The sequence below is a fragment of the Pseudophryne corroboree genome, chromosome 6 (genome assembly GCF_028390025.1).
Source record: "Pseudophryne corroboree isolate aPseCor3 chromosome 6, aPseCor3.hap2, whole genome shotgun sequence".
Taxonomy (NCBI): Eukaryota; Metazoa; Chordata; class Amphibia; order Anura; family Myobatrachidae; genus Pseudophryne; species Pseudophryne corroboree.
Window position 1 is genome coordinate 197,589,027 of NC_086449.1, and position 21,488 is coordinate 197,610,514.

Here is a 21,488-nt window from a genome sequence, read left to right on the forward strand (position 1 = left end):
GGGGACACAATGGGCAATGGCTCCTCGGTGGTCTCCTGGATTGGAGCAAAACTCTGCGAGAGCGCATCAGCCTTGATGTTTTTTGACCCAGGGCGATATGTTATCAAAAAATTAAAGCGAGCAAAAAACAAAGCCCATTGTGCCTGCCTGGCATTGAGGCGCTTCGCTGACTCTAAATATGCCAAATTCTTATGGTCGGTGAGAATTGAGACCACAAACTTAGCCCCCTCAAGCCAGTGTCTCCACTCCTCGAGTGCATCCTTAATAGCCAACAATTCCCGGTTACCCACGTCATAATTCATCTCGGCAGGCGAAAATTTACGGGAAAAGTAAGCACAGGGATGAAGGCGATTATCAGACACCCCCATCTGAGAGAGCACTGCCCCAATACCCATCTCAGAGGCATCCACCTCCACCACAAAAGGACGCTGTGGATCTGGGTGTCGCAGCACCTTGGCCGAGACAAATGCCCTTTTGAGACGGGCAAAAGCCGCTTTGGCCTCACAAGACCAGTGAGCAACATCCGCCCCTTTCTTAGTGAGTGCCACCAAGGGCGCCACTATAGACGAAAATCCAGCGATAAATCGTCTATAAAAATTCGCAAAGCCCAGAAAACGCTGAAGCGCCTTCAAACTAGTGGGCTGCACCCAATCCAGGACTGCCTGTACCTTGGAACCCTCCATTTGGAAACCTTCTGGGGAGATAATATATCCTAGAAATGCGATTTGCTGAACTTCAAATTCGCACTTCTCCAGCTTCGCCCCAAGCCGGTGGTCTCTGAGTTTCTGGAGGACTAAGCGTACATGCTTCCAATGTTCCTCCAGGGAATGGGAGAAGATTAGGATGTCATCTAAGTATACAACTAAGAATCTATCCAAATATTCCCTGAGCACATCGTTCATGAAGTCCTGGAAGACTGCCGGGGCATTACAGAGCCCAAAAGGCATCACCAAATATTCATAATGCCCTGAGTGGGTATTAAAGGCAGTCTTCCATTCATCCCCCTCTCTTATTCGGATTAGATTGTACGCACCGCGTAGGTCAATCTTAGAAAAAATGGTGGCAGTACGAAGCTGGTCAAACAAGACCGAAATGAGAGGCAGTGGGTATGAGTTTTTAATCGTGATACGGTTCAATTCCCTGAAGTCGATGCAGGGTCGCAACGAACCGTCCTTTTTACCCACGAAGAAGAACCCTGACCCAACTGGAGACTGTGAAGGTCTGATAAATCCCTTAGCCAAGTTCTCCTGAATGTACTCTGCCATAGCCTGAGTCTCAGGACGTGACAGGGAGTACAACCTGCTCTTGGGAAGCTTAGCATTTGGCAACAAATCAATGGCACAGTCATAGGGGCGATGGGGAGGTAGTACCTCTGCAACTCTTTTGGAGAACACGTCCGCAAAATCTGCATAACATCCTGGCAATCCTGGCAAACTTAGCTGCGAAAGCCTGACTAGAAGGCTCAAGCAACTCCTGAAACAATCAGTACCCCAACTAAGAATCTCCCCAGAGACCCAGTCAAATTGAGGATTGTGGGCCCTTAACCAGGGTAACCCCAACACCAATGGGGCAAAAGTACAGACAGTCACATAAAAGGACAATTTTTCAGAGTGTGTGGCTCCAATAAACAAAGAAATCTGGCTAGTGCAAGAGGTAATTTTACCCTGGGATAATGGTTCCCCGTTTAACCCACAAATCTCAATTTCCGATGCCAAGGGTACTAAGGGAACAGAGTGTCTCAGGGCGAATTGGCGGTCCATAAAAACCCCGTCGGCCCCACTGTCCACAAAGGCCTCAGTCTTGACAGTTTGACCGAGGATCTTCAAGGTCACCGGAATGATAAAAGTCTTCTTGGGAAATTCTGACTTCTGGCCTGACAGGATATTTCCCATCACCCTCAGGCCCTGAAGTTTTCCGGCTTTTCTGGGCATGATACTACCACATGACCTTTATTCCCACAGTACAAACATAACCCCTGCTGTCTCCTCCGCGTCTTCTCACGCGAGGAGAGGCGGGTAGCCCCAATCTGCATAGGCTCCTCGGAAAATTCCTCAGAGCCTGAGGTTCCCTTGGGAAAGAAGGAAACCTCGGTCTCCCTTTCAAGCCTGCGCTCTCTCAGCCGTCTATCCACCCGAATGGATAACTGCATGAGCTGATCCAAGCTATCAGGCAAGGGATATTGTACCAGTTGGTCTTTTAACTGGTTAGAAAGACCTCTTCGGTACTGGTGTCTCAGGGCTGGGTCATTCCACTGGGTATCATGGGCCAACCTCCGAAACTCCGTACAATAAACCTCAACTGGCCTTCGCCCTTGCTTAAGGATCGAAATCTGAGCCTCGGCTGAGGCCGTCTTGTCAGGGTCATCATACAACATGCCCAGTGCCGTAAAAAAAGCATCAACACTTTTAAGCGACGGACAGTCAGGCTGCAACCCATATGCCCAGATCTGTGGGTCTCCTTGTAGCAAGGAAATCACTATGCCCACCCGCTGAATCTCCGACCCAGAAGACTGAGGCCTAAGCTGGAAATATAGCTGTTAGGCGCCGGGGTCCGCAATGACCGCGCGGCCCGGCGCCTAGCAACTAGGGACGCCGTGCGCGTTCAGCCGCCGGCTTCCTAGCAACGCTAGACGCCGGGCGCGCTGAGCCGCACGGACCCTAGCAACGGGGACGCCACGGGCTGACCACGTTCCCCGTTGCAGGGTCTAATTGCACACACACTTGTCTTCTGGCCGTGCAGCAAGGCAGCTGCACGGCATTAATACCAATCAGGCTCTGAACAGCTGATTGGAGGACTCCCTGCTAAATACCTGCCCAGTGCTGCACACAGACGCCGGTAATAGCTTCCTGCATGCTGCCTTGGTTTGCTGAACGTCTGTTCCTGTCCTGCTGTATCCGGTCATTCCTGTCCTCAGAAGTTCTGTATCTTGGAGTTGTCATCTCATCCCAAGAAGTCGTTTGGTCCCCTGTTGTCCTCAACGATCACCAGAGAATATCGTGTGGTGTTCGTGAGTTACGGCTCTGCCGTATGTTGCGGCTCAGCTGCTTTTTCTTTATATTCTGTTTCGGAGCATTTGCGGAGGGTTCCGCTTCCACAAGTCCTCTCCGGAACTCGGCGGTGCCGGGTAGGAGAGTGGACAAGTGGATATTTTGGTTGTCCTTTTCCCTGGCGGTTTTTCCGCACATATTCTAGTTTTTAGTTTCTTGTAGCCCCTGGCCTGGTTGTTTAGTCAGAGGGCCTCTTGTTATCACCCTGTCTCGGATTTCCCTTTGTCTCCCATTAAGACCTGAGGGGGCATCGGAGTTGGGCAGACATAATCCGCCCTTCAAACGCGGCTGCCATGGGCTCAAGCAACCATAGTCTCGCAGGGGATTTCTGACAGCACGGGCGAGACAACGGAGTTAGGGCGCCAGGGGCTATTTTCCATTCCCGCTCCCTTCCCCAGCATTTCGTTCCAGTGCTCCGGTCCTCGCAAAAGATCTCCTCAGACCAGAGTGCTGGAATCATAACATTATTACCGGCCATACCAAAAAATTTAAATTAAACAGGGCTTTAATTTTTTCCTCTCATTCAGTTTTTGTTAAAGTTTTTTGGCCGCATGAATCCGACAGGTTTAGGGCCAAATCCTGGCCAGCTCTTAGTCAATCAGATTCAAGAACTTACTCAGATGGTTCAGGATCTTTCTCTTCGGGTGAGGTCGCAGGAAGATCTTTTGCGAGCCTCCCCAAAGGTGGTCCCTGAACCAAAGATGCATTTGCCCGACCGTTTTTCTGGTGATAGAAAAGATTTTTTTAATTTTAAAGAGTCCTGTAAACTTTATTTTCGTTTAAGACCTACTTCCTCTGGTACTGAATCTCAGCGGGTTGGGATTATTATTTCTTTACTCCAGGGGAATCCTCAGACCTGGGCATTCGGTTTAAGAGCAGAGGATCCTGCGTTGTTGTCAGTAGACGCTTTCTTTAAGTCTTTAGGGCTTTTGTATGATGACCCAGATAGAGAGGCGTCCGCTGAAAGTCAGCTGCGCGCTCTCAAACAAGGTAGAAATCCTGCAGAGGTTTATTGTACTGAGTTTCGCTGTTGGTCGAACGACTGTGGCTGGAATGACCCAGCCCTGCGCAGTCAGTTTCGCCTCGGCTTATCAGAGTCTATTAAAGACAGTCTCCTCCAGTACCCCGCTCCTGAGACTCTCGATAAACTCATGGAGCTTTCTATTAAGATTGATCGTCGTCTCAGAGAGCGGAGAGCTGAAAGAGGAACATCTGTAAGGTCAAGTCCTTGTGTTTATTCCATTCCAGAAGACGTCGAGGAGCCCATGCAGATGGGTCTCCCCCGGCTGTCTCCTGAGGAAAGGACCAGAAGGCAAAATTCCGGTCTTTGTTTGTACTGTGGTGGTAAGGGACATTTTGCTCGTAACTGTCCGAACAAGTCAGGAAACGCTTTGACCAGGTGAATTGTGATGGGGTTCACCTAGGTCTGCAGCTTATCTCCTCGAATAACTCTCTTTTAGTTCCAGTTAAGGTTTCCTTTGACAGCCTCAGTTCTTTGGTGTTGGCTTTTGTTGACAGTGGAGCTGCAGGAAACTTTATGGATTTAACTTGGGCTAAGGCCTTAGGCATTCCTCAGTTACCATTGGGTAGGTGTGTCACCATGCATGGCTTAGATGGGAGTCCGCTTTCCAACGGGGTTATTACTCACCGTACACCTCCCGTAGTACTTACAGTAGGAGCTTTACATTCCGAAAAGATCGAGTTCTATCTAACACATTGCCCAGCAGTTTCAGTTGTTCTGGGTCACCCTTGGCTGGCCTTTCATAATCCCACCATTGATTGGCGGTCCGGGGAGATTTCACAATGGGGTACTTTTTGTGCTAAGGAATGTATTTCGTTTCCAGTTAGAGTAGCAGCTATCATTCCAGAACTCATTCCTGTGGAATACCAGGAGTTTGCCGATGTATTCTCCAAAGGCAATGCGGACATTCTGCCTCCCCATCGGCCTTATGATTGTGCTATTGAGCTAATCCCTGGTGCCGCATTGCCAAAGGGGAGATTATATGCATTGTCCGGGCCAGAAACTTCGGCTATGAATGACTATGTTCAGGAGAGCTTACAGAAAGGTTTTATTAGACCATCAAAATCCCCTTTAAGTGCTGGTTTTTTCTTTGTGGAGAAAAAGGATGGCTCGCTTAGACCATGCATAGATTTTAGAGCCTTGAATAAAATCTCAGTCAAAAACACCTATCCTTTGCCGTTGATTTCTGTACTCTTTGATCAGTTACGTTCTGCTGTGATTTTTTCTAAAATTGACCTGAGAGGAGCTTACAACCTCATCCGAATTAAATCTGGAGATGAGTGGAAGACGGCTTTCAGTACTCAGTCGGGTCACTACGAATACCTGGTGATGCCGTTCGGCCTGTCTAATGCTCCAGCAGTTTTTCAAGACCTCATTAACGATGTGCTCCGTGACTTCCTAGGGAAATTTGTGGTCGTTTATTTAGACATCTTGATTTTTTCTGAATCGATGGAACAACATATCACCCAGGTGCGTCTGGTTCTTCAAAAGTTACGTGAGAATCGTTTATATGCCAAGCTGGAGAAGTGTGAATTTCACGTCACGAAAGTATCTTTTTTAGGGTACATAATTTCCCCTCAGGGATTTTCCATGGAACCTAAGAAGCTTCAGGCCATCCTTAATTGGGCGCAACCCACCAATTTAAAAGCAATTCAGCGCTTTTTAGGGTTTGCGAATTATTATAGGAGGTTCATTCATTCTTTTTCTGACCTGGTTGCTCCCATTGTGGCTCTGACAAAGAAAGGAGCGGATCCTACCAACTGGTCGCATGAAGCTGAGTTGTCCTTCCGGGCTCTGAAACAAGCCTTTGTCTCAGCTCCAGTCCTCAGACATCCTAATCCGGAATTGCCCTTTGTTGTGGAGGTTGATGCCTCAGAGGTTGGAGTGGGGGCTGTCCTTTCTCAAAAGGATCCGGTGTCTTTGGACTTACATCCTTGTGCCTTTATGTCCAGGAAGTTCTCCTCCGCTGAATCCAATTATGACGTTGGTAATCGGGAGTTACTGGCAGTAAAGTGGGCTTTTGAGGAGTGGAGGCATTGGCTGGAAGGAGCGAAGCATACTATTTCGGTATTGACTGACCATAAGAACCTGCAATACATTGAATCAGCTAAACGGCTTAATGCCCGGCAGGCACGTTGGGCATTATTTTTTACTCGTTTCAAATTTATAATCACTTTCAGGCCTGGTTCCAAGAATACTAAAGCTGATGCCCTGTCACGTAGCTTTCTTCCGGTTCACAATAACAATCCTGTTGTTACCCCCAATACTTCCATCTTCGGTCATCCGGGCAGGCCTCACACAGGATTTATTTACCCAGTTAAACCAACTTCAACATCAAGCTCCTAGATTTACTCCTGCTGGTCGTCTTTACGTTCCTGAATTTTTGAGAGCTACTGTTTTAACTGAATTCCATGACAACAAAGTTTCAGGGCATCCGGGAATCACTAAAACATTGGAGTTAGTCTCTCGCTCAGTATGGTGGCCTAGTATTTCTAAAGACGTTAGGGAATTTGTTTATTCATGTCAGGTTTGTGCACAGCATAAGGTTCCCCGTTCCTTGCCTATAGGGCAACTTATGCCCTTAAGTATCCCTCTCAGGCCATGGTCTCATATTTCCATGGATTTTGTGGTTGACCTTCCCCTTTCAGCCGGATTCCGAGTCATATGGGTGGTAGTGGACCGTTTTAGTAAAATGGCTCATTTTATTGCTCTTCCCCGATTGCCTTCTGCTCAAGGGTTGGCAGTTTTGTTCCTCCGCCATGTGTTCAGGCTTCATGGGTTGCCCACTGATATTGTTTCTGATCGGGGTCCACAATTCGTCGCACAATTCTGGAAATGTTTTTGTGCTTCATTAAAGATGAAACTGTCGTTAACATCCGGTTACCACCCACAATCCAACGGGCAAACCGAACGAGTTAACCAGTCATTGAAACAATATCTGCGCTTGTATTCAGACAAACTCCAGAATGATTGGTCCGAGTTTCTACCTTTGGCTGAATTTGCTTACAATAATTCTTGTCATTCCTCCACTAAAGAGTCTCCTTTCTTTTCAGTTTTTGGTTTTCACCCCAGAGCTAATTCTTTTTTTCATCATTCTCCAATCTCCTCGCTGACTTTAACCTCCCATCTCAGAGCAATTTGGAAAAAAGTGCACCTTGCTCTCAGAAAAGCGGCCTTTAGAGAGAAGAAATTTTCTGACAGGCTCCGACGTCCTTGCACTTTTAAGGTGGGAGATAAGGTGTGGTTGTCAACTCGCAACATCAGGCTTCGACAATCCTCGGCTAGACTGGGACCCAAATTTATTGGACCATTTCTTATTATTAAAAGATTCAACCCAGTTGCCTTTCGGCTACGTTTACCAAGATCTCTCAAGATTGGAAATACGTTTCACTGTTCCCTGTTGAAACAATACGTTTCTTCCAGTAGATTTCCTCGGAGGATCTCTCAGGGTAGATCTCCAGTGGATGTACAGGGACAACAGGAGTTCTTGGTAGAGAAAGTTCTTGATTCCAAATTGTCCCGGGGTCGGCTTTATTTTTTAGTTCACTGGAAAGGCTATGGTCCGGAGGAAAGGTCTTGGGTCCTAGATAAGGATCTTCATGCTCAAGAGGGCATTTTTTCGGGAATTTCCTCAGAAACCTGGCTTTAGGGGTTCCTTGACCCCTCCTCAAGGGGGGGTACTGTTAGGCGCCGGGGTCCGCAATGTCCGCGCGGCCCGGCGCCTAGCAACTAGGGACGCCGTGCGCGTTCAGCCGCCGGCTTCCTAGCAACGCTAAACGCCGGGCGCGCTGAGCCGCACGGACCCTAGCAACGGGGACGCCACGGGCGGACCACGTTCCCCGTTGCAGGGTCTAATTGCACACACACTTGTCTTCTGGCCGTGCAGCAAGGCAGCTGCACGGCATTAATACCAATCAGGCTCTGAACAGCTGATTGGAGGACTCCCTGCTAAATACCTGCCCAGTGCTGCACACAGACGCCGGTAATAGCTTCCTGCATGCTGCCTTGGTTTGCTGAACGTCTGTTCCTGTCCTGCTGTATCCGGTCATTCCTGTCCTCAGAAGTTCTGTATCTTGGAGTTGTCATCTCATCCCAAGAAGTCGTTTGGTCCCCTGTTGTCCTCAACGATCACCAGAGAATATCGTGTGGTGTTCGTGAGTTACGGCTCTGCCGTATGTTGCGGCTCAGCTGCTTTTTCTTTATATTCTGTTTCGGAGCATTTGCGGAGGGTTCCGCTTCCACAAGTCCTCTCCGGAACTCGGCGGTGCCGGGTAGGAGAGTGGACAAGTGGATATTTTGGTTGTCCTTTTCCCTGGCGGTTTTTCCGCACATATTCTAGTTTTTAGTTTCTTGTAGCCCCTGGCCTGGTTGTTTAGTCAGAGGGCCCCTTGTTATCACCCTGTCTCGGATTTCCCTTTGTCTCCCATTAAGACCTGAGGGGGCATCGGAGTTGGGCAGACATAATCCGCCCTTCAAACGCGGCTGCCATGGGCTCAAGCAACCATAGTCACGCAGGGGATTTCTGACAGCACGGGCGAGACAACGGAGTTAGGGCGCCAGGGGCTATTTTCCATTCCCGCTCCCTTCCCCAGCATTTCGTTCCAGTGCTCCGGTCCTCGCAAAAGATCTCCTCAGACCAGAGTGCTGGAATCATAACAATAGCTTGCAGCTCTCCTTGAAACAAAAGAACTGCGAGCGATCTCCAGAAAAACGATCCGGGAGATTTACTTTTGGCTCCTTAACCCCTGAAGGCACTGCTGCTGCGGGAGCTCCGCCAGCGGCCTGCGAGGTGTGCATTTTAATGGACAAATCATTAAATTGTCGAGTCAGGACCTGCACCTGATCGACCACCTGTTGCAAAGTATTTTGAGGGGTATGCTCCATATTCCCACAAAATTTCAACAGGAGTATTAGGCTGCTGAATATGTTATGCACACCAGTGCCAGCAGGAATGTACTGGTGTCTGAACGGAGAGGGATGCAAAACAAATGAACTCACAGACAGACTGGGGAATATGACATTACATACATAGAAGGTGATAGGGTAACAAAATAACCACAAAGTGAACAGAGAAGCCCAAAGGCTAAGAAACTGGGTGTCTCCCTAGTATTAGGAATGCTCAGATGGAAAGAAGCGAGATGTTGTGATTTAATACGTAGAGAACCCGAAATGCTGTTGCTAAGGGCAACAGCAAAACCCTAAAGGGTTACCAACGGGTGTGGCAGTAAACTCCTTGGTCAGAGATGGAATAATAGACACAAGGAGAGTCTCCACAATCCTAGTCCTCACTTGCAGTGCACTGGTTCAGCTTACTGCCACTAAACTGACACCTGAACACCTTGCACAGTGAGAAAGGATTTTGGCAGGCAAGTCTGAGAATACAGCCGCAAACTTGCTAGGTTCACAGAGTAGCAAAAGAACCCCAGCAGGTTAAACGACTGACTCCAGTCTTACTGCTAGGTCTGGATTGGCAGAGTGTAATACCAAATCCCAAGGCCTATTTGCAGTAAGCAACAAACAAATACAAAGTTTACACAGTACTAGCTAGCTTTCAGGAACTGACTAACCAACAAAGATTCAGCAGCATCTGCCTAACCTGAGAAGAGGGTTTATATAGCAGGTGCTGTCCACGCCCCACTCAGACCTCACAGACTGTGAGCTCAAAAACCAGCACCGGATCCCCTGCCGTGCACAGAGCCTGTAACCACTGCACAGCAAAAGACCCGAACCGGAGTATCAGCTACGCTCAGGTTACTCCGCTAGCACTTGTCTCCCGGTTGCCATGACGACGTGGCAGCACAGAGCAGGAGACCCTAACACCAGCCTGGATGAGTGATAGATAATACAGATAATACTGGAAGAGTGATAATAAGAAAAGTAATATTTAATGATTTAGCGTTTTCAAAAATGCAAAGTAATGCACTATGGCCACATTTATTCATCATGTCCTGATGTGGATGATTATACTAGAGGAAGGTCCATCCAGCCTGTGCTGGGAGATTTATTTATAGAGCTATGGATACACAGCGCAACTAGTGGTATAGCCAGGCCTGCACACGGGCACAGTGGTATAGCTAGGCCTGCACACGGGCACAGTGGTATAGCCAGGCCTGCACACGGGCACAGTGGTATAGCCAGGCCTGCACACGGGCACAGTGGTATAGCCAGGCCTGCACACGGGCACAGTGGTATAGCCAGGCCTGCACACGGGCACAGTGGTATAGCCAGGCCTGCACACGGGCACAGTGGTATAGCCAGGCCTGCACACGGGCACAGTGGTATAGCCAGGCCTGCACAAAGGCACAGTGGTATAGCCAGGCCTGCACACGGGCACAGTGGTATAGCCAGGCCTGCACACGGGCACAGTGGTATAGCTAGGCCTGCACACGGGCACAGTGGTATAGCCAGGCCTGCACACGGGCACAGTGGTATAGCTAGGCCTGCACACGGGCACAGTGGTATAGCCAGGCCTGCACACGGGCACAGTGGTATAGCTAGGCCTGCACACGGGCACAGTGGTATAGCCAGGCCTGCACACGGGCACAGTGGTATAGCCAGGCCTGCACACGGGCACAGTTCTAGGCAGCATTTTCTTGGAGCACACAATATGAATAGTTTTAAGTTAACTATATATCTCTGCCTTTAAACGCTCTATTGTTACTAGCCACATTATGCTTTAATGCAGATGGGTTGATCAAGTAGAAGGTATCAAGTATGACATTTTCACTTAAAATGCATAGGCTCTACCAACAGCAACTAAATGCAGAGCAGAGATCCGCTGGCCTCTATTACGCCAGCCCGCACCTCACTGACTGCGGGACTGTTCTTGGCAGGTAGTAATAAATAGGTTATGCAGGCAAAACTGGGAAATAGAGATGCTGGGACACACTGCATAGAGAGGCTTTTAAAACAGACTTTCAATGAGGCAGTATTGTATTAATCCTCTGTACTCTATCTCATCCCAAAGAGTCATTGTAGCTAGATCAGTACTCGCAGAGACACTGTGTATTTTCTGCAGAGCACCAACAATATGCTGTACCAATGTAACAAATGTATACGTGTGTGTGTGTGTGTATGAGAATGGTACACAGGAGAAGGTGATGTTACTCATAACAACTATTTAAAAGTTGTACATTGTACTTCAAAAATGACAGAATCTGATTGGTTGCTCTGGGCAATGGCTACTACATACTAATCCCATGTATATGTTTTCAGAAATAAACCTAACTGTATTCTGTTTGTCAGTGTAGCAAAGGAGAACTACTGATATCAGTATGTTTATTATATTTCAAAAGATAAGTATTAGGGTTCCAGCCAGGGGCGTTTTAGCAGAGGGGAAGGCCCGTGTCCAACCTCCTCCGTTTGGGCCCCCTCCTCTCTGCCGGCAGTGCTGTAGAGTGTGAGCAAAACTCCGGGAAAGTGGCCGCCGCACCATTTACCCAAGGATTTCTGCAGTGCTGCTGCCGCCGGTGTGGGACTCCAGAGGGGTAAGTATTCAAGAAATGGGTGCAGCATGTATGGTGTGGGCCTCACTTGACTCAGGGGCCTGTGTACACCGCACACACTGCACCCATTATAAATATTCCAGTGGTTCCAGCAGGTGATATAACCAACAACTAAAGCTGGGCACACTTGGCTGACAGATCAACTGTTGGTAAGGTTATACAGAAACAATCTTGTGCATACACACTTACCAACCTGCCACCCAACATGCCTGGCCTGGGGACCCGGTAGTGACATCATTGTCGCGGTTCCTGCAGCAGATATATCGGCCGGTCTGCGGCAGATATACCGATATATCACCATCTGCCGTGCTGTACAGCCAACGTGATATGTCTGTGAACCACGTCGTTAACAGACACGTCGGTAACAAACAGTCGGCTATGCGGACAGTATATCTGCAAGTGTGTACCAGCATAAGAAGCGGTTAACGAATGGCTCCAGGGAGGTCGAGAAAGGTTTTCCATCCCGTTATTATACACATTGTGCATGGGAACCTTGCACTTATTTGGTTGTACCGTTTACTTTCATATTCAGTGTTAAAATAAAACAAGAGACAGAAATTCAATCAAACATTTGGTAGAATCCCGCTGAAATTCATACTAGTATACATAATCGGTAATTCTATGTATTAATTAAAGCACTTTATTCATCATAATAAGTTTAGGACTTTGAACGGTCTACAATAGAAGCTCATATTATTGAAACAATAACCAATTCCCCTATACCATCAAACCAGACTGGCCTGTAGTTTCCTTCCTTAGCCGAGTTGGATGAATGTAACTTATATAATAATTATTTTATTATTATTATTATTATTATTATAGTAATAATAAAAACTTAAAAAATCAGTGACATGTCCAGTTTTTTAACTGAACTAGCAAATCAACTTTGCCACCTCCATGATTGCAGTAACATGGGGGGGTAATTCAGACCTGATCGTAGCAGCAAAAATTTGTTAGCAGTTGGGCAAAACCATGTGCACTGCAAGGGGGGGGGGGGGGGGGGGGGGGGGGCAGATGTAACATGTGTTAGATTCGGGTGTGGTGTGTTCAAACTGAAATCTAAATTATGTGAATAAAATAAAGCCGGCAGTATTTACTCAGTACAGAAACAAAATAACCCAAGAAAACTACAATTAATGGTGAAATAATAGTTTTAGTCAAACACTAATCAATCCTAATCCTCAGGACAGGTGGAGAGACGCCAGTTACTAAGGAAATAAGGGCCTGTAGTAAATCCATGAGTATTAAAGTACTTCAGTAAGGAAGTTAATTCAGGGAGATTCCTAACACTGCGATTGTGCTAACCAGATTATTTCTCCATTACTAATTACTACACTGTGTGATTAATAGCCTTGAACTTTAGATAGGGGCATGAGACACTGCAGAAATCTTCTTTCTATGCTACTTAATGGTCTCCTGCAGACAACAGTGGCATTTCAGGTAAAACAGATTATTGAACAGAGAAGAACATGGACTCAGTGTACTATACATTACATGCCTATCTACCACCACAGGAGGCATCGTCTATAGGCCCTCATTCCGAGTTGATCGGTCGCAAGGCGAATTTAGCAGAGTTACACACGCTAAGCCGCCGCCTACTGGGAGTGTATCTTAGCATCTTAAAATTGCGACCGATGTATTCGCAATATTGCGCTCACAAACTACTTAGCAGTTTTAGAGTAGCTCCAGACTTACTCTGCCTGTGCGATCAGTTCAGTGCTCGTCGTTCCTGGTTTGACGTCACAAACACACCCAGCGTTCGCCCAACCACTCCCCCGTTTCTCCGGCCACTCCTGCGTATTTTCCGGAAACGGTAGCGTTTTCAGCCACACGCCCATAAAACGCCGTGTTTCCGCCCAGTAACACCCATTTCCTGTCAATCACATTACGATCGCCGGAGCGAGGAAAAAGCCGTGAGTAAAAATACTATCTTCATAGCAAAGATACTTGGCGCAGTCGCAGTGCGAATATTGCGCATGCGCACTATGCGGAATTTCACTGCGATGCGATGAAAAATACCGAGCGAACGACTCGGAATGAGGGCCATAGATTGTACTGTCGTGTTATCCTTTCCTCCTCCTAGTGAGATGGATCCCTGACTACTCACCCTAATTACCACTATTGTGTTCTCTTTTTAGGGTCAAGATTGTTCTGTCCTGTGTTCTCATGGAACTTATGGAACTGACTGCTTGTCACTGTGTAACTGCAAGAACGGTGCAGCCTGCTCCCCTGTGGATGGGTCCTGTATGTGCAGAGAAGGTAATGTGTTGCTTCTATGACTGATTACTTCACATTTATCTGATTTTATAACTGCTTTAATGACCCACAACCAACATCATAGACAGATATAAGATCATTTTTCTAAGCATTTCCTTCTGTCAGCGCTGAGGAGAATTGCAATCAATTATACATACATCAACTAAATAAAACAAAGAGGTGTCTGATGTCTGCAAAGTCTCCAGCAAATCTCATTAATACTCGAATGCATTCATGATAGACGGAGCCAATGTAACCACCTTCATACATCGTTAACATAGTTGGGAGTCAGTTCTTAAGGTTTTAAGGGATTCTTGCATTGAAATCTCCCAGAATCACTATAGACTGTCTTCAGGATGATTCCACAAAGTTTAATAGGAACTTAAAATGTACCTGATGTCCAATAGGAAAAGAATGGCAAGGGTACAGCTTTTAACATATAGATATTCATAAAGTGCCTACATTGAAAAAATAATAATAATATATATATATATATATATATGTAAATAAATATATATATATATATATATATATATATATATATACATACACATATATATGTCAGGATATCATTAGAAAGATTTATAATGTGCAGATAATTAAAAACATGTGAAATATAATAATGTACATTGCCAGGATAAAATGTACTTCGCTTCTCTGAGATAGGGTATAAAATGGTACATGTTCATTGCAGCAGAAAGGGGCATATTCAGAATTGGAAGAAAAGCAATAGAGAACATTTGGTAAAACCATGTTGCACTGTAGGTGGAGCAGATACACAGATGTGTCCACATACATCTAGCCTCTCGGCACGTTAAACAGCCCTTCTAGTCACGACATACCGTGGCGTGACTTGGTAGTGCCGAGCATCTTTTCATTCAACTTTTTCCATTAAAATGCGTCTTATTCACAAAATGATGTGACTAGGATGCACAAGCAGCTTCTGCTAATTTAGATAATATGCGACATGCCTATATTCTGTGCGCGACCACGGCGGTATCTGCACATGAAATGCTAAGCTACAGTGTTTTCCTAGAAGACGTTTGGGTGTCTTATTTGTATAGTGGTGCAAATAAGACGCATTTTTAGAAAAAAAGGATGACCGATGCTAACAAAGTTGCACTGCACCTGCCAGCTCACTTAGGACAGGCATCTCCCGCTGCATGGCATATTAAGGCAAGATGTATGAAGACACATTAAAAGAGAGAGCTTTATATTAGAGAGGGCGTGTCCAAACTCATATCTAAATTGCTATATAAATATAAAGCTGCCCAGTATTTGTGGGCTACATGCAAAAGCAGCCAGTATTTACCCTGCATGCAAAAAACAATATAAATAAAATGAAGTGTATTTGCGGTCCCTTGCATTGCAATATGGTTTGTTCCAGCATTTAACACGCATCTATGGGTGACCGCGTGGGGAAAATGCAGAATAATTGAATAGCTTTGAACGCTAAACCCTGCGGCTAATTGGATATGTTCCAGAGTAGCCGACATAAAACAATACACAGTATTTTTCACTGCAGTTGTAGCAAACTTGTAAAATTATAGGCATGGGATGTATCAAATGTCAATTTGAAGATTGCTACATATGTATTTTACTGCAACTTAATTCACATAATAGGAACTGGTTTACCTACTACCCTGGACCAGGTGTCAAATAGTCTGACTATATGCAGGCTGTAAGACCACATAGGAGCCGCTGCATATTTTTTTTAATAATGCTCTTATTAGGTAATGCGATCTACCCTACCAGTCAGGGACAGCTTAACAGCATAGTAGGCCCTGGGCAAAGTAACACCCATTTACGGAAATAAAAAAAAGAAAAATCAATACTTACTCACACTGTCTCTCCACATGCACCCATACAGTGAATGGCTGTAAGCATTCTGATTGGTAAATAGCTCAAGCCAGCCATTAAATCAGCATGCTGACAGCCATTCACTGTGTGGCTGCAGGCTGGCTGCTCTGATTGTCTGTAATTCAGTATCAGAGCAGCCAAGCATCAGTCTTTCCTGCCTCCCAAGAAGCTCTGAAGGGCACCAGCCTGGGGTGCAGCTGCCCCTGGCCCTGTTCAAACGCCCCTAGAATTATAGGGCCCCAGACAGCTGCCCAGTGTGTCCATACGTTAAGATGGTCCTCATACTTGTGGCGCCCATGCACAAAAAATGGCATCTAGATGCCAACACCCAAAGCAACAAACACTCTGCATATTTGTTAGTCCCTCCATAATATAAGAATATCCCAGCATGATCGAGAAGTGCAGTGACATCAGTCGGGAGCAGTTATAGTACTTGTAAATGGATTTAATTGTTTCTTCTTTGTAAGAAATGTTTTCATGTTAAGTGGACGTGATCTATAATAGTGCCAAATTATTGGTGCTTGCAAACCCTTTCTTTTGTATGTCTCTGTGAAGGTTGGCAGGGGATAGATTGCTCCATTCCCTGTTCGAGCGGCACGTGGGGTCTGAGCTGCAATCAGAGCTGTCACTGTCTGAATGATGCTTCCTGCAGCCCAGTGGATGGCAGCTGCATGTGTGCCGCTGGCTGGATAGGTGACATCTGTGACCAGCCATGTGAGGTATGGGAGAGAACTCCACATAGAACTATAATCATCCCTTGGTACATAGATGACACCGCCATAACTTCCTGTGTGGTGACTTTGTCCTTTACTGTTGTTCCTTTTTCCTCCAATTAGGAGGGAATGCATGGACTAGACTGTGCTGAACATTGTGACTGCAGCCATGCCTTGGGGTGTGACCCAGTCACCGGGCATTGCCATTGTCTGGCAGGATGGACAGGTATGTAGAAGATACATAAGATACATAACATTACACATCTCCTGCTCTAGGCCCCTAATAGCCTATCTATAGTCGCTGTACGATAGAACATGGGCGAGTGCTGCACAAATGCTGTAACCTGGCTCCTTCCTAGCAGTAATGCCTTGCTGTAGGAATTACTTCAGCAATAATAGGTGTGCAGTCAATAGCCCGCAAATGGCAACACTTTAGCAAAGGCCCTTCTGTTACATAGCATCGACTGCTCTATACAATAACACATGCTGTGTCTCCATTATGATACTACTCACTGATCATATAAGTCACTGCAGGGTTTCTACATCCCTCTGCTACTCACTGATGTCTCCAGGTGCATTGTAATCCAGAGCAGAGGCTGACATCTCCAAGTAGTCACTATGACAGCCAGTAAAATGGCAACAATAAAAATCTAAATGGTATTTAACAATGGACACGTGACGAGTAGCCCATGTGTGAAGCAAGCTTTATCTGCACCCTGACACCCTGATAGCATTCAGGAAGCAATGTTCCTGTCACTCCACTTGAGAGCCATCTCACCTGGAAGCATCCCAAGGTCCTCCAATATTGCACTACAAGGATCAGCATACCCTCCAGCTGTACAGTCATGTATGGGATCAGTAACTGGAAGGCATGCTGATTCTTCTAGTGTCATATTGGAGAATCCTGGGGTGCCTCCAGGTGTTACACATGCCTGGCTCCCACACCGCTCCTGACAGGCTATGATGAATTTCACCTTTCCAGGGTGAAGTAAGTTCACCCAGTACTGAGAGGCAACCAGGACTTCCAACGCAGGGACAAGGAGTTACTGTGGAGACTAGGGGAGCACAAGGAGTGGCCTGAGGTGGGTGCAGAGGAAGATAAAGTAAGAAACACCTGAACTAAACAAACAGACCTGGGTCTGGGCAAGGGCTAGGTGCAGGCTTTAGTGTTCTAGGCAGTAATAAAGTCAGGGCCGGCCCGAGCCTAATCCTTTTTTGGAAAGCGAATATAAATTCAGGCGCGTTCCCCCCCCCCCCCCCCCCATATTATAATTAATTATATTATACAGTTAAACAGATAAGGTTAAAGCACTATGGCGCATATATCTGCCATAGGAATGACCCCATCAACTATGAATCTTAGCTATAGATAGGATGTCATGTACTACATTTCCCAGACATAGGAAGGGTCACATCTACTGCACTTCTCCACCATTGGAAAGATCTCATCTGCTGCACTTCTCTTCCATAAAAAGGACCCCTTTCACAGTACCACTCAGCCACAGAAGTCCTCCAGTCTACTACTGTACTCCTCATACTACTGTTCCGTACTGTTACTGGTATAAACATGCTCCATGCTGTACTGTACTGCTATACAAAGGCTGTCTATTGCTCTGTACCAGAGGCGGATTGGGAACAAAAAGTGGAAAATTTTCAGGAAGTGCCCTCACGTGGGTGGCACCAAATCAACTGTAGGTGGAATCAATACCAAAAAAGATGGGATTAGTACATCAATATATCTGGGGGCATCGGTGATAGGAAAGGCTAAAGCTGGTCATACACCATTCCAACTTTCCTCCAACCATCCAACTTACAAACTTGTCTGTTTAACTAAAGTTTTTCATTGCACTACTCTACACCGAGCCTCCACCAGTATTACATTAGCTTGTAGGATGCAGTTGTCCTGGAACCAATGGGCAGCATTATAGTAACTGAATGGGACATTGTCTTATTGCGGGGCACTTTATGTGGTACCCGCTCTATGGGCCTAATTCAGACCTGATCGCTCCTCTGCGAATTTGCAGAGGTTTGCGAACGGATAGCCGCCCAGACAGAGTGAAATTCTGCCCCGTGCAAGTCTGCGTACGCCCTGTGAAAAGCTTTGCAAACGCCGGTAGGCTGCAAATACTTTCGCAGTTCACTCACCATCAAATGTTTTTTCCAGTCTGCGCGTAGCCCAGGACTTAACTTCTGCAGTTCGAAAAAAACAGGGTGTTCGGGGGCCGGAGCTGACGTCCCACACCCTCCCTAAAAACGCTTGGGAACACCTGCGTTTTTCCTGACACTCCAAGAAAACAGCCAATTACCACCTTCAAACATCCACTTCCTGTCAATCAACCTGCGTTCACCTAGTAATCAAAAAAGACGCTGCTTTCTTTCGCAGTTTGGTTTTGCGTGTGCGCATTACGATCCGTACACATGTGCAGTCGTTCGATAATTGTCCGCCTTGCGAATTCGCCAAACAGCGATCAGATCTGAATTACCCCCTATATCTAGTGACAAGTGTCTTGTCATGCTGACACACTTAAGTATGATCACTGCCTGTTGCTGTAGGTTCCTTTCATTTTTCCATTGTACACTTACATGACAGGGGTGAAGGGGATGTGGGGCCCTGGCGTAGTCTGGGTCAATATATATATATATATATATATATATATATATATATATACACACACGTAAGCAGAAATGCTAATTATATATATATACATATATATATACACAAACATAAAATAGAAATGTAAACATATACATACCCACAAGCATAAAATAGAAATGTAAATATATACATACCCACATACACACACACACACACACACACACACACACACACACACACACACACACACACACACATAAAATAGAAACAGAAATATATACTTGCAGACAAACATAAAATAGAAATGTAAATATATACATACACACACACATAAATTAGAAATGTAAATATATACATACACACATAAAATAGAAATGTAAATATATACATGCACACAAACATAAAATAGAACTGTAAATATATATATATATATATATACATACACACACACACACATAAAATAGAAATGTAAATATATACATACACACAAACATAAACTGTAAATATATATATATATATATATATATATATACCACAAAATAGAGCCGGCACTCTTCCTAAAGATACATCTTGCTCTGGTACCCTCTGGACATGATCAAATAGAAATCCACTTGTACAAAACAGCGTCATTCAGGAGACGATAATGGATAGCAAACAATGTGTATTTCACATCAAGAAAACCAACGTTTCGGGGCTCACCAGCCCCCAGCCCCTTTGTCAAGGTGAGATAGATATATTTACATTTCTCTTTTATGTGTGTATGTATATATTTACATTTCTCTTTTATGTGTGTATGTATATATTTACATGTCTATTTTATGTGTGTATATATATATATATATATATATATATATATATATATTTACATTTCTATTTTATGTGTGTATGTACAGTATGTATATATTTACATTTCTATTTTATGTGTGTGTATGTATATATTTACATTTCTATTTTATGTGTGTATGTATATATTTACATGTCTATTTTATGTGTGTGTATATATATTTACATTTCTATTTTATGTGTGTATGTACAGTATGTATATATTTACATTTCTATTTTATGTGTGTATGTATATATTTACATTTCTATTTTATGTGTGTATGTATATATTCTCACACGTGTAAATGAATATATACACATATAACATAGAAATGTGAATTATTTATCTATACCCCCACAAAACAGAAATGTAACATATACATGCACACAAATAGAAATATCTGCAATCAGTTAGATGAATTATGTGGCCTTGGACGTGGTCTTCGCCACAGATGGCAGTCACCATCGGTGTGGCAGAAGCACACATGAGGAGGCAGCGAAGGTATAGATAGGGAAAGGGAAAGAGGCAGAGGCACACATTGGGGAGGGGAGGGGGCAAATGGAGATAGTGGCAAGGATACAAAAAGGAAAAGGAGGCACAGGCACAAAGGTGAAAATGGCACAGATGGGTAAGAGTGCTGGGGTATAGAAGGGGGAGGAACAAATACAGAGGATGGTGGTGGGGTAGGAGCAGAGACACAGCTGGTGGATGTCTTCTGCAAACCTGTCTTAGCCAGCCAGGGGAAGCAGAGGGCAAGGCATAAGGAAGGAGGTGTTAAGAGACTTGGGGACATGGCAACACATGGAGTCAGGAGAGGAAGCTGAACTACTCCAAGTTGGGTCTGAAGTTCCCTGGGAGGGGGCACACAAACCCCCATGCCACTTTCTTAAACCTGGATGTAATGAATGATCAAAGACTGACAGAGGGAGCCACTGGTGCTGATGATCCCAGCCCTGTGCTGCATCTTACAGTCACACTTGCACAGGCAGACATTTGCCTGTGAGTGAGAAGCAGGCTGCCGTCACGATCATCAGCACTAGAGGACCCCTCTGTCAGTGGTACTTACCACCTTACCCCCCTGAGTGTGTACTGCAGGTTATTCCTGCCCCTCTCAGGATTGCCTCAACCTGCTGCCCCCTCCTCAGTCAGCCCGGCCTCTCAGCACAGCCAGGTGACTGACGATACTGTGCAGTTACCTCAGCTCCACCCGCCACGAGCCTTGTCAGTCAGCCCGACCCCTCAGCTGAGCTCCGTCTGACTGATACAACAGCTACCTGGCACCATACCTATGTTTCTTCATCAGTGACCGCTTGTCACTAACTGCGGTTTGGCCCAGGGCCGGACCTAGGGGGGGGGGGGGGGGGGGGGGGGGCGAAGGGGGCGACCCCCCCCCTAACACAGTCATAGCCACGCCCACGCCCACTTTTGAGCAGAAGAGAGCTCTCCTGGGAGAGCCTGAGGCAGAACGATGTGCTGCAGCTTGATAAAGCTAACTATTTATCTTATAACATTCACTATAAATGGGTAAGAGACTCAGTACGCAATTGGCGTGTGGGGTACCGTAAGGGTACGCACTTAGCGTAGCATACGCTCGGCCGTGATCGAGACGCACATGCGACATGCTCGCTCACAGCTTAATGCGTGGTGTCGAGCACGCTATAGGCGGC

At 45.8% G+C, this 21,488-nt stretch overlaps 1 protein-coding gene and 1 long non-coding RNA gene across 8 annotated transcripts in view; one reads left to right on the forward strand and one right to left on the reverse strand.

Annotated features, from left to right (window-relative positions):
- Positions 1-21,488, forward strand: part of MEGF11 (multiple EGF like domains 11) — a 664,806-nt gene that overhangs the window by 448,892 nt on the left and 194,426 nt on the right. For all 7 annotated transcript variants that reach the window (XM_063925579.1, XM_063925580.1, XM_063925578.1 and 4 more), the window contains 3 exons: positions 13,712-13,832; positions 16,245-16,408; positions 16,526-16,628. In XM_063925579.1, the coding sequence (XP_063781649.1) occupies positions 13,712-13,832; positions 16,245-16,408; positions 16,526-16,628 (388 nt within the window). The remainder of the gene's footprint in view (positions 1-13,711; positions 13,833-16,244; positions 16,409-16,525; positions 16,629-21,488) is intronic.
- Positions 1-21,488, reverse strand: part of LOC134931833 (uncharacterized) — a 215,047-nt gene that overhangs the window by 27,647 nt on the left and 165,912 nt on the right. The window lies entirely within an intron of this gene.